General features: G+C 46.2%; 1 protein-coding gene across 1 annotated transcript in view; it reads left to right on the forward strand.

Annotated features, from left to right (window-relative positions):
- Positions 1-3,645: 3,645 nt before the first annotated feature.
- Positions 3,646-13,283, forward strand: part of Smap2 (small ArfGAP2) — a 51,532-nt gene continuing 41,894 nt past the window's right edge. The window contains exon 1 of the mRNA XM_052716083.1: positions 3,646-4,167. Within this exon, the coding sequence (XP_052572043.1) occupies positions 4,065-4,167 (103 nt within the window). The 5' untranslated portion in view covers positions 3,646-4,064. The remainder of the gene's footprint in view (positions 4,168-13,283) is intronic.

The raw sequence follows: 13,283 nt of genomic DNA on the forward strand, positions 1-13,283 counted from the left end.
TGACCCTGTCCTATCAGGCATCTCCAGCAGTGGCAAGCAGAGGCCCTTCTGAGAGGCAGGCTGTGGAAGTGGACAGACGGGAATTCGAGCAGGCAAGAAGGGGCTAGAAGGCAGGGCTCACAGCTGGCTTCGGGACAGCCACGTTTTCAAGGCTGACAGTGCAGTCGTGTGCTAAAGTCTCAGGAGGTTCTCTACCTCTAAAGAAAAGTGAGGGTTGTGCTAAAGTCACAGCAAGTCCGCCACATCTAAAGAAAAGTGCAGGTTGGCTGGCATTAGCTGAACGGGCCCTGAGGTCTGGAGAGCCAGCGCTCTCCAGTTCCTGTGACAACTAACAGGGAGACGACAGGGAGATAGACCACCAGTCCAGCCTGTTCATGACAGAGCCATTTCACTAGTATTACGCTAAACTGGTAGCCTGACTAACCAGTGGGTTGGAAACTATTTTAGTTCGAGATATGACTCAAGAGGTTTGCTCTCTTAGTTAGGAGGTGCAGGAATGGAAAGCTCCGTGTGGCATTAGTCCAAACGCGTTCACCACAGCGCCTCTGGAGTCGAGTTCCAGGCATTTTACTGCGATGCCTACTCTACCATAGCCACTTAGGAGAAGACTGATTTCTGAGCCAGGCACGGTGGTGCAAGGCACTCTGCTACAAAAATAAACACAAAAGGGAGCGAATGAATAAATACACCCAAGTACTAATGATTTTTCCTCTCTCTCTCTCTCTCTCTCTCTCTCTCTCTCTCTCTCTCCCTCCCTCCCTCCCTCCCTCCCTCCCTCCCTCCCTCCCTCTCCTCTCTCTCTCTCTCTCTCTCTCTCTCTCTCTCTCTCTCTCTCTCTCTCCTGGATCTCCTGTACCCCAGGAGATCCTAATATCCACCATCTAGCTGAGGCTAGCCTTAAATTCCTGATCTGCCTGCCTCCATCTACCAAGTGCTGGGATCACAGGCATGTGCCACCATATCTGCCTGTTATGTAGGATTACTTAAGTTACAATTTGGTGAGAAAACAACTCATAACTTAACACAAAGAAGACTTCCGTTGCTCATCACCTCCTATCTTTTGTGGACTAGCAGAGAGCTCTTGCTTATCTGAAATAAATTCAGGCCTTCGTAACGCAGCCCAGTCTGGAACTTGGAGGGCGGCTCTTACAGGAATCAGAAGCCGCCTCTGTATTCTCTAGTGGTGCTTCACTCTGTCTTGACTGTTCTGTCTTTTGTGGATAGTGTGTCCCAGCCAAAGCAGCAAATAGAGGCTTCAGGCATCAAGTGACACGTCTCTGCTTGGCCCAGTGACCATGTCTGACCATAAACAGATCAGTAAATAAACCCTACCATAGAGTGATAAGGCCAAAAGCCAGATACATTTAGCAACAGGTGTTACTTGCCTATCATTCATTATGTGCTGAGCGTTGTTCTAGATATGTTACAGGTAGTATTAGGCCAGCGAAGCTTTGCAACAAGCCTTCGAAACAGGTTGTTAGCATCACTACCATTCCCACTCCATAGATGAAGTACCGAGGCGCGGGGAAGTGAAGCAACCTGCCAAAGCCACACAGATAGGACTGAAACTGTGGCTCCCAGCCCAGGTGATCTGACCTCATGGCATGTGTGTGTCATCACCAAACTATGCAGTCTCTCACCAAGTGGGAGAACATGAGAAGCTGCCAAAGACTTTTCCAATGGGTGAGCACGGTTCAGTGAGATTGTAATACAAGAGGCTCAAAGCCACCTGTAACTCTAGCTCCAGAAAATTGGACACCCTCTTCTGGCCTCCGAGGGCACCTGCACTTATGTGTACAGACACACATACAGACATACATACAATCATTAAATATTTAAATCTCTCAGCCACGATGTTGCAATGCCTCTAATCCCAGCACTCAGGAGGCAGAGGCAGGCAGATCTCTGTGAGTTCAAGGCCAGCCTGGGCTACATAGTGAGACCCTATCTTAATAAAATAAAGTAAATATTTTAAAAATGCCTAAGATAATATCTAGTCTGATGGATCTGTCTGAGGAAAATACTTTATGAACTTGTACGTTTATGAAAGTGAATTCTTCGAAGCTTAGCTAGAATGGAAAGGTTTTGGACAGAGTAATAAACTGTTCTGATTAATAAAGTAACAGGAAAATTGAATTTTCCTTTGAAAATATAAACATTTTGAGGGGAGCCTGGTCTTGGGAGAAAGTAGAGCTGGACAAGAGAGCTGTCTTAGTGGTAACTGAGCACTTTGCCTTGCTAACTTCCCTGATCTATTACTCTAGTGTTCAGAGGAACCCCTTAAGATCACAAAAAGTATTGTTCTCCTTTCTTATAGCGTTTCCTGTTTCCTATCTGTGTCTTGTAAGAATTTGTCCAGTGAAGGAATGATTTCTTTCTTTCCTTCAAAGAACGAGAGGAGGAAAGGAGAACTCGGGCCAGAGGGCAGTGGGTTCAAGGCAGCCACCACACAGTATCTGTGGCAAGGGTGGCTTGGGAACATAGTACTTAATAACCATTTTAAGTAGTGGCTTATTCCATGCTAACCTTTAACTGGCTCTCTCCCAAACAACCTTTAGTGAAAGTCTCTCCACAAAACTGCTCCTTTGCTTTGTGAGGATTCAAGTAAGAAGGCGGCTGGAGAGTTGGCTCAGCAGTTGAGAGAGTTCGGTAATCTCCCATAGGACCCTAGTCCAGTTCCTAACACCCACATCCGTCAGCTCAGAACAGCATGTAACTCCAGTTTCTGGGGTGCAATGCCCTCTTCTGGTCTCCTTGGACACCTGCATACATCACACACACAGACACACAGACAGACACACACAGACAGACACACACACACACACACACACACACACACACACACACACACACACTAATAATAGTAAGTAAAGCCAGGTATGGTGGCACAACATTTAATCCCAGCACTTTGGAGGTAAATGTAGGCAGAGCTCTGTGAGTTTGAGGCTATCCTGGTCCATAATATGGAGTTCAGGCCATCCAGGGATACATAGGAAGAACCTGTTCAAAAATAAATAAACAAAAAAAAAAAAAAAAAAAAAAAGAAAAATGGCAAAACAATGCTCAGAGAGGACGGCAGTCACAAGATGAAGGGTAATGAATGAGTTTGAGGCCAGCCTGGTCTACAGAGTGAGTTCCAGGACAGCCAGGACTGTACAGAGAAACCTTCTCTTGGAAAACCAAGAAAGAAAAAAGAAAGAAGAAGAAGAGATCATGTGGGAGGGTGTAATGTCTCTTTAACTTGGGTCAGAGGGTGAGTCCAAGACTAAGCTGAGGGAGTCTGGGAGATCCACAACCCTTGGGTTATATAAAGATAATAAATACGCATTTCATAAAGGTTGCTGTGAAGAGCATACGGTGATAGTTGACATAAAGTGCTCAGAGCAGTCCCTCGCACACAGTAAGAACTCAGTAAATGTTGGGTGTTACCTTCACTTTATTCTCTTCACTCTCCTCCTCCCTTTCCCACCAGGCTTCATTCATTCTTTTCCAAGGACACGAAGGGGGCGTGCCCTCCTCCTGCCGCTCTCACCTAAGCCCCGCCCCCGGCTCGTCCCGGATTGGCTCCCAGGAGGCGGAGCCGAGGGAAGAGCCCAGTGCGGTGCGGTGGGCGGGGCGCATGCGCGGGTTGGGCTGGGTGGAGGAGGATAGGAAGAGCTGCCGGAAGTAGGCGGTGGAGGTGGCCGCAGAGCTGGCCGCAGCTGCCAGGGAAACCGAGGCGGGAAGCGTGGCGGCAGACCCTCCGCACCGGGGGTCAGGTGTGCGCCCCGCACGCCTGAGGCCGAGGGCTCGCTCCTCCTAGGCCGCGTCCCGGGTCCCGCAGTCTCCGCGGGTCCCCTCCGTGCCCGAAGCCCGCCAGGGGGCGCCGCGCCGAGGGGGCTGCGGGGCGGGGGGCAGACGGCCCTGACCCCCGGGACGGCTCGGGGCGGGGCGGGAGGACACGGCTCGTCCAGCTCGGGAGGTGCGCCTGGGCGGGGGCCCCGAGGCCTCAGCCCCGGACCGAGGCAGGGGCTCCTGGGGGCGCGGGGGGCGCGTCGCCCTCTGCCCCCGCCGGCACCCTGGCCATGACAGGCAAGTCGGTGAAGGACGTGGATCGGTACCAAGCGGTCCTGGCCAACCTGCTGCTGGAGGAAGATAACAAGTTCTGTGCTGACTGCCAGTCCAAAGGTAGCAGCACATCCGCGGCACCGGCTAGGGGCTGGCTGCTGGAGGGTGGGGGTGGGGGGAGGCAGCGGCTTGGGGGGAGGGTGGCCTGAGTGGAGAGGGGGTTCTGGAGCCCAGGGGCAAGTCCTCTTCGGATGGCAACGGGTGCCACCCTTGCTCAAGAGCCTGCTGGGTTTCCTGGGGCTCGGGGTTTGATGTGGGAGAGGGAGAGAGAGAGGTGTGTGTGTGTGTGTGTGTGTGTGTGTGTGTGTGAGCGTGGTGAGGCTGGTAGAGGGTGGGGTGGCCCGGTGTGTTCAGGTGAGAATGTCTGTGTTGCAGGCTCTGAATGGCTTCTGGGCCCGCTGTCACCCAGAGCTGGCAGCCTTTCACTTGGCAAAGCTGTGGGTGAGCTGCAGTGTGGGGGTGGGGGTGGGGGTGGCGAGGAGGAAGGTGAGATGACGAGGAGGAACACTGTCGAAATGATTTTTAAAGGTGGTATTCCTTGCTGTCTGCTCTTTCATTAGCAACTCCTGCCATTTTACCACCTTGTTGAGCTCTGACAGCGTGCTTAGGTGGCCTTCTTCACTCAGGATGTGTGCAGTGGGAAGCTGCCTTACGCAGTGACACAGTGCGGATTTCTAGGTAGCCTAGCCTGGTCTGTGGAGGCCTCATGCTTGTGGGGTGGCCGAAGCTAGCAGGATCTGGGCTGTAGTGCAGGACCCATTCAGGCAGGGAGAAAAGGAAGCAAGGAATTCATCGAATTCCTTGCTTCCTTGGTGCTTACACCTCTGGAGGCGAAAGAGGAAGGATCATCATAAATTGGCCACAACCATTTAGCCTTTGTTTCCTGTGCTCTTAAAGGTCCGTGCTTTAATACAATTAAAGGTCAATATGGTAGTGAAATTTACTAGTGAAATATTTGTACTTGGCTTTGTAGATACACACAATTATATTTTGGGGAGCTGTTGTTTATGTACCTTAGTTCCATTTCCCAGATTTGCTGTATAGCATATGGGCATGTAGTATAAAACAAATTCAAATGTGTGTGTATTAATTTTGAGAAAAGCAGTAGATGCTTAACCCATGATTCATGTGATTATGGTTTATTTTAGAGTAGGGTTATGTAAGGAGGGCACCAGGAATGATGGTGCATTGATTTAGACTCCTAGTAAGATTTTTTTACTGACCTCTATCAGTAGGCAAATGGAATGTACTATTAGGAAAGCAGGTCCCTGGATTTCTCTCCTGAATTTTTATTTATTTATTGGTTTGTTTTTGTTTTTTTTTTTTTTTGGTTTTTGTTTGTTTGCTGTTTTTTTGTTTGTTTTTTTGTTTGCTTGTTTTTTGAGACAAGGTCTCTCTGTGTAGCCCTGGCTGTCTTGGAACTCGATTTGTAGACCAGGCTAGCCTCGAACTCATAGAGATCTGCCTGCCTCTTCCTCTAGAGTGCTGGGATTGAAGATGTGGGCCACCACCATCTGGCTAGATTGATTCTTGTTAGATCTACTAGAAGGTTTGGTTTAAAACTTAGGAGCATCTTGGTTTCACTCAAATTCTCCAGTGTCCTCAGTTGACAGCTCTTAAGTCACAGCGAGGCACCCCTGAGTGGGCATCACCACACTTGGAGAGTCAGATGTCATTTTGGTGATTTTTAGAACCACCCTCTCCCCCATTTCTCATGTTGCTCTTACATTTACTCATTCCAGTAAAATATACCATATGGAAGAGAGAGGTTAATTTATCATTTCCTCCTCCAAATTCCCTATTACCCTTTTTTAATAGTCCTACTGAGAACTCAGACGTGAAGCTTTAGTTAATTCCTAAGGAGAACTAGTAACCCGGGTCTGTGAAATGGCTCAGTGGGTAGAGGTGCTTGCCACCAAGACTGACGGCCTGAGTTTGATCCCCAGGACTCACAGGATAAGAGGAGAGAACCAGCTCCCACTCTTGTCCCCGACCCCTGTGTGGATGCTGTAGTACATGTACAAAGCCCTACAGTCAATAACTAAAACAGAGACAACAACAAAAACTGGTAGCTGCTGACGCTAAAGCCTTAGCTCCTGAACATTCCAAAGTCAGAAATTCTTTTCCACACATCTCACCACTGTTAAAAAAGAGATGCCATGTGCCCGTTATCTTTCAGTTGTGTTAAACAGGCTTTTGCTGAGGCCTCTGTTTATCTAGTTGGAGAGTGATCCAGTCCAGTGTGCCAGTTAACCCCTCTTCAATGTCTTCCTCTTTTCTATTTTCTGCTTTTGTAGTGCACATGTAGGCAGTTCTCAGAGGGTGGGAAGGAAAGACCTCTGTGTCACTATGTCGTGACTTTGCTCAGCTCTGATTAAAAAAAAAAGTTAGTTGGCGGAAGAATTTAAAAAGCATTCACTAAATAAGATTTGGGTTTGAGTTTACCTTTTTTTTTTTTTTTTAATCTTATCCTTTTCAGAAAATTGAGAGCTCATCAGACAGGGTCTTTAGAGTATTCTTCTATTAATATTTAGTCTATTGATGTAGCTTGGACTACAGACCTATAAGTGGATACCTTTGTAATGTTCTAAAATAACTCTTTGGCAATGACTCTTCTTTTTAAAATTTTGTATTATGTTTTAATTTGTGTGTGTGTGTGTGTGTGTGTGTGTGTGTGTGTTTGTAAGAGACAGAATAATTTCTACCATGTGGGGAGTGAACTCGAATGATCAGGCTTGGTAGCAAACACCCTTCCTTACCTACTTAGTAATCTTGCCACCCTGACTTTTCTATTTATTTATTTTTTTAGAAAAGTTATCTTTCATAAAAATTTTATTTTAATTTTAATTATGTGTGTATGTGAGTGCATTGCCCATGGATGCCAGGAGAGGGTGTCGGAGTCCCTGGAGCTGGAGTCACAGGTGGTTGTGAGCCACCTGAGGTGGGTGCTGGGGACTGAACTCAGGCTTTCTAAAGAGCAGTGTGAACTCTGAACCACAGAGTAACTTGTCTAGTCCCCTGATTCTTCTTTTTAACATCTTATTTGGGAGTGATTACCTGTTAGATGACCCTTCAAATGTTGTAATTTAAGCATCAGAGTAGAGAACAAGTTGATGCCCTTCTTTCTTTATTCAGTAGAACAGTGGTTCTCAACCCCTTCAGCAAACCTCTGTCTCCAAAAATATTTACATTACGATTGGAAACAGTAGCAAAATTTCTGTTATGAAGTAGCAAAAAATAATTTTATGGAGCTGGACATGGTGGCACACACTTTTAAACTCAGTACTCATGAGGAAGAGGCAGGTGGATCTCTGTGAGTTTAAGGCCAGCCTGATCTACAAGGATTCCAGGATAGCCAAGAACTATCCTGGGTTACACAGAAAAACCCTATCTTGAAAAAAAATACCCAAAAAACAAGCAAACAAACAAACAAAAATAATTTTATGGTTGGGGTCCCCACAATAGGAGGAACTACATTAAAGGGTCACAGCATTAGGAAGGTTGAGAACCACTGCAGTAGAAGATCTGTTGGACCAGGCTCCCAAATGTCCAGGATGGCCAGAACTGCTTTGGCATTGCTTTAAAAAAAAAAAAAAAAAAGCCACAGTTTAAACCACCCGAGGTGGCCACGCCTGTAATCGCAGAACTCAGAAGTTGGAGGCAGAAAGGAAGATCAGTTCAGTTATCCTCAGCTAGTTTGAGGCCAACCTGGGCTACGTGAGACCCTGTCTCAAAAAGCTCACTTTCCCAAATGCTGCGACTTGTTCTTAGTCCAAGAAACAGTTTCCTTGTCATGAAAGCTCCCACATTAATATCTTAAATGGACTGACTTCAGTAATGATAAACAGAGGGCAAAAGTAGTGTAAGATCCAGATATGTCCATAGTTACCGGCTGCTGGAGACCTGGCTGCATCCTACTTCCTTGGTACTTGGAGTCACCGTGGCCCAAGGCTTTGCCTTCAGCTCTGTACCTCCAGATGTCTGTCAGTGTGTGGGGATTAACCCATTTGGAGACTGGTTAAAACCAGATTCTATCTATCATTTACCATTGGAGGGTCTGCCTTTCTGAAGACCTTCATACTCCTGTCCACCATTGGGACATTTCCAGTGTCAAGGGTTGTGAAAAGCAGAGAACTGTTTCATGAGAAGGAGCTGACATGGGAGCACACAATGGGCCATGGAATATGGGAGAGACTGGAGCACCTGGTGGAGTTCTGGCATCTGAGGGCTTTCTTAGATTCCCGTCCCTCTTCTGTAACATCCTGTCTGTAAGATGTTTCCCTCTAACTAACCACTGCCTCTGTCTCATCCCCATTGTATGTGTTTTCATTTAGTTGATTTTCATGTGGTTCAAAATTCAAAAACTCCAAAAGACAACAGAGTGTGAAAAGTCATTGTCCTAATGTGACCCAGCCACATTGTTCTCTTCCTGGGGATAACCACTGTTGGCCATTTCTTACCTATCCTTTTTCTTTGTTTGAAAAGGGTCCTGTAGCCCAGGCAGGCCCTAACCTCTGTGTAGCTGAGTAAATGAACTCCTGATCTTCCTCCCCAAAGCTTGCATTACAGGCATGCATCCCTCCCCTGTACCTGATTTCGTACCTATGTATCTGAGACAGTTCTAGATAGCTTTGGCAGGGCCATGTAGAGCGGACTAGATGCAAACTTGCTGTGATCCTTCTGCCTCTTCCTCCCAAGTACTTTGCCTTACCTGACTTTCATCTTAAATGTCAGTGTGGGGCCATGTGTGTGAGGATACCTGTGCACATGTCTTTGTCTCCTTGTAGAAGCCCAGGGTTGACCTTGGGAGCCTTCCTCAATAGATCTCCACCTTTTTTATTGAGACAGATCTGTCACTGATTCTGGCGAATCTAGCCACCCTGTCCTGAGATCCCCTGTGCCTGCCTCCTGCACTTTGGGATGATAAGCAGGCTGCCATGCCCAGCTGGCTTTTAGGTGCTCTTTGGAGATCTGAACTCCAGTCCCCCCACTTGCAGGGTGAGTGCTTTCCTCCTGAGTCTCCTCCCCAGCCTCCCTCCCCAGCCCATGTATGAGAGGTAATAAATGCATTGACAAACAACGACGTTTTCTTTATTTTGTGTATGTGCGCATGTGGATATTAAACAATGAGATTAAATGGATAGGTTTTTCAGCACTTTTGTGCCAATAGCACGTTACCCCCTGCTCTTGGTCTCTTGGATTTGTCAGTCAACGGCCTAACATGGAGACAGTGAAGACTCTGTCCATGTACACTCAAGAACTTCTACACAAGACTACTTCTGTTAAGTTGGGAGATATTCTTGAAAGATTTGGAAGACAGCTTCTCTCATGGAAGATGTCTTTGAAAAGTGTGCACAGAGGCTGGAGAGATGGCTTAGTGGTTAAGAGCAGAGGACCCAAGTTTGGTTCCCAGCACCCACATGGTGGTTCACAACCATCTGTAACTCTAGTTCCTGGATCTAGTATCTTCCTCTGGCTTTCATGGCCACCAGGTGTGCATGTGGTGCGCAGACAAACATGCACATAAAGCATTCTTACACACAAAATAAGAAGGAACACATGTAGATGGATTTTTCCGTCTCACAAATAATGACATGGAGACTTCTTATTAATTATGAAAGCTTGGCCTTGGTTTAGGCTTGTTCCTAACTAGTCTTATAACTTAAATTAACCCGTATCTATGTATCTACGTTTACGGCCTCTTATGTGGCTCTGTTATCTTTACTCTGTACTTTGATCCTGTGTCCTCTGAGTCTGGCTGGTGACTTTGCATTTCTTCCTCTCGGGTCTCCCTCTGCCTGGAAGGCCCGCCCAGCTCTCCTGCCTTGCTATTGGCTGTTCAGCTTTTGATGACACCAATCACAGCAATACATCTTCATAGTGTACAAATATCCCACAACAAACACATCTTTTAATAAAGTATCTACAGCACTTGGACGGCTTTGCGGAGCCGAGGAGGTAGTGGTGGAAAGGGCCTCCCCTTGGTGATGGAGCAGCTAGTTTGACCTTCAGCGTTCCACCCTGCTGTCTCAGCTTCTTTTCCTGGCCTTTTTTAAAAATGTACAAGTGCTCTTTCCATATGCACACATGCATGCCAGAAGAGGGCACCGGATCTCATTACGGATGGTTGTGAGCCACCATGTAGGTGCTGGGAATTGAACTCAGGACCTCTGGAAGAGCAGCAAAGTAGCCAGTGCTCTTAACCTCTGTCAGCTTCATTTTCTTAAGTGGAAAAATGAAGGTGCCTTGTAAACAAAAGATGTAAGCTTCCTTTATTTTTACCACTCTTGGTCTTACATGTTTTATCTTGAGTTCATTAGTTTCATTTTTTTAAACTTTGTATTCTTAAAAATACTCTGGTTACTGGAAGTCACGGTTAGAATGACTCACTGTAATCCCCTAGTCCGTAAGCCAAAACCATTTCCTATATATGGGAGTTCTGGCATTTTTGCAAATGTGCTTTACAGGACTCTTGGGGATAGCCTGCATGCTTACTGCCTCTTCAGACATGTATGAAAGATTAGGCCAGGGAATTTCTTTGTGTGGAGATTTTCTAGTAGTAACCCTGAATTTTAACCTTTTAAAATTAAAAATTTATTATATTTTTATTTGTGTGTGTGTCCACATGCTACGATACATGTGTGATGGTCAGAGGATGCCTTGTAGGAACCGGTTCTGGCTTGCTGCAGTGTGGGTCTGAGAGCGAGCTCAGAGGGGCAGACACAGCAGCAGGAAGTTTCTCCCGTTGAGTCATCCCAGCAGCCGCCCGGTTCTAACGTTTGCACTTCAATCTTTAGCTCTCCCTTTATTGGTTTTTTATCAATGGCCACACCATTGCTTTTTAATTATCATTCCTAGAACACAAACTTTCCTGTCAATTTGAAGTTGTTTTTAGCTACGTGTCAGTGGCATCTGATAATGCAGAAACACAGTTTCTAACCTTCTGGAGAGGTTAAAAAAAAAATCTACCAGCTGTAGACAGACAGAAGTTGTGCTTCCATTTCCGGTTTCCTCTCTATTCATCCTCCTCTCCCCAAGATCAAATAACTTTCTGAGCTTTTACAGCTGATGCACATTAATACTGGCAGTCAGGATTCTATCGACACGTTTTACTGAAAGGAATTAGTCAAAGCTACCATTAAATCGTCTCGAGTTTCCGTGTGCTGAGGCTGCTCTCTGGGAGACACTGCCTTGTTTATTCTGCATTCCTTTAAATAGCGCCCTGTGGCAAGGAGGAAAAGAGAACAGAGTTCCTTTAGGAAGGGCTACTTTAGATTGGCATTCCACGCTATATGTGTGTATGCATGTATGTATGTGTATATATATTCAGTAATTATCCTAAAGTGGAGTGTGGTGGTACCTGCCTGCAATCACATCACCCAGAGAATCAGGAATTCAAGATTATTCTGAGCCAGCCTAGACTACACGAAACCCTGTCTTTTGTTCCTCTGTGTAGCCCTGGCTGTCCTGGAACTTACTCTGTAGACCAGGCTGGCCTCGAACTCACAGAGATCCACCTGCCTCTGCCTCCCATGTGCTGAGATTAAAGACATGCACCACCATGCCTGGCTATGAAACCCTGTCTTAAAATACCAAAAACAAAAAACACAAAAACAAACAACAACAAAACACTCCAATAAAACAAAACAAAAGTTTTAAGCTTTCACTCTGTGCCAGACACTGTGCAGGGACATATGAAAGGATGCAAAGATGAAGTCTTTGATCTCAAAGGTTTTATATTCTAGTGGGGAAGTAGATGTATAAAGCAAATAATCATTATAGCACTGAAGAAGGGAAAAAGGTCTTCAAAGAGGCAATTAAGCTGACAGAAAGGGTACATAGGGCTCTGTGAGGGGAACTTAGGGAGCGACACTCTAGGAAAGGGAGGCAGAAATGTACAGAGACTCTGCAGTGTGCTGGCTGTGCTATACTCATGAGTGTGTGCATTCATGCGTGCGTGTGTGTGTGTGTGTGTGTGTGTGTGTGTGTGTGTGCGCGCGTGCGCGCCTGCTCTCATGTGGTATTTAGGGTGATTTGACTACATATTGTATAGTGTGAGGGTTAGAATTCAGTAGCTAGTCAGAGGACCATAAGGTTAAAGTTCCGGCTGTCCAGGTGACTTTTTATGGTTTTGAGATTATGAATATGCATTATGCTTTCAGCCTTTTGTATACATCTAGGGTTGTAGGTCGACCTGCTTCTCCAGTGGGATTATAAGTCTCAGAGGCATGAAGTACTTGGTTGTTGCCGAGTAGTAAAAGATACTTGAGTATTGCGCCTGTATCCTGTGTGTGTGCTTTCGTGGACACATGCATCCTCTTAGAGCAGTCTAGTGGAACGCCAGCAGGAGATGTGCTGTCGTCTCTGCGGCCAGTGCTGCCAGTTTTGAAGCTGAGCATTCTCTTATGCTCAAGCAGGACCGTTTGTCGACTATTAGTTGTGTCTTCATGATTGTGTCAGTTGCTTTCTTGGTAGCAAATCTTGTTTCCAGATAAGTCTGAAAACTACCCCCTTTCTGCCTTTGTCATCCGATGTCATTATGGGATGTAGGTGGCAGCTTTCTTGGGCACAGTTGTCTATGTAACTGTTCATCACATGAGTCATTGTCTGTTTCTGTTCTTCTGCCTGCAAATTCCAACCTGAAAATAATATGCAGTTGCTGGCTGTGACACACTGTTAATTACGTACATTGCATGCTATGTTAGTGGACTCTACCTGTGCTATGGAGAAAGGGTAAGTGACATATTAAGCAGAGTTTGACTCTTTCTCCAATTGATACCCCTGTTAAAAAGATGCCCAGCAAGTCTGCCATGCTCTCCTGCTGTGCATTCTAAGCAAATGGTGTCTACTTAGACCCTTGCCACAGCTGTACTTCTGTTGGAGCAAGTGGCCTGTTTACTTAGGTAGATAGTAACTTTGAGGACGTTCTGTACGGCTCCTGGAGTTCTCAGCTCAGCACACCATACCAAAAAGGTAGGGAAAGAGTCTCTGTAGAACACCTTAGTAGTCTATTCATTTACCACATTCCTCTACTGGGAAGACAGTAATTCTGTATTGCTTAATTAATTATTTTTGTGGTGCTGAGGTTTGGCTTCTCACATGCCAGGCAAGCACCCTACCACTAAGCTATATCCTCAGCCATCCCTTCCACCCCCATTTTTAGATAGGGTTTCCTA

The sequence above is a fragment of the Peromyscus californicus genome, unplaced genomic scaffold (assembly GCF_007827085.1).
Source record: "Peromyscus californicus insignis strain IS unplaced genomic scaffold, ASM782708v3 Scaffold_5__1_contigs__length_169319896, whole genome shotgun sequence".
Taxonomy (NCBI): Eukaryota; Metazoa; Chordata; class Mammalia; order Rodentia; family Cricetidae; genus Peromyscus; species Peromyscus californicus.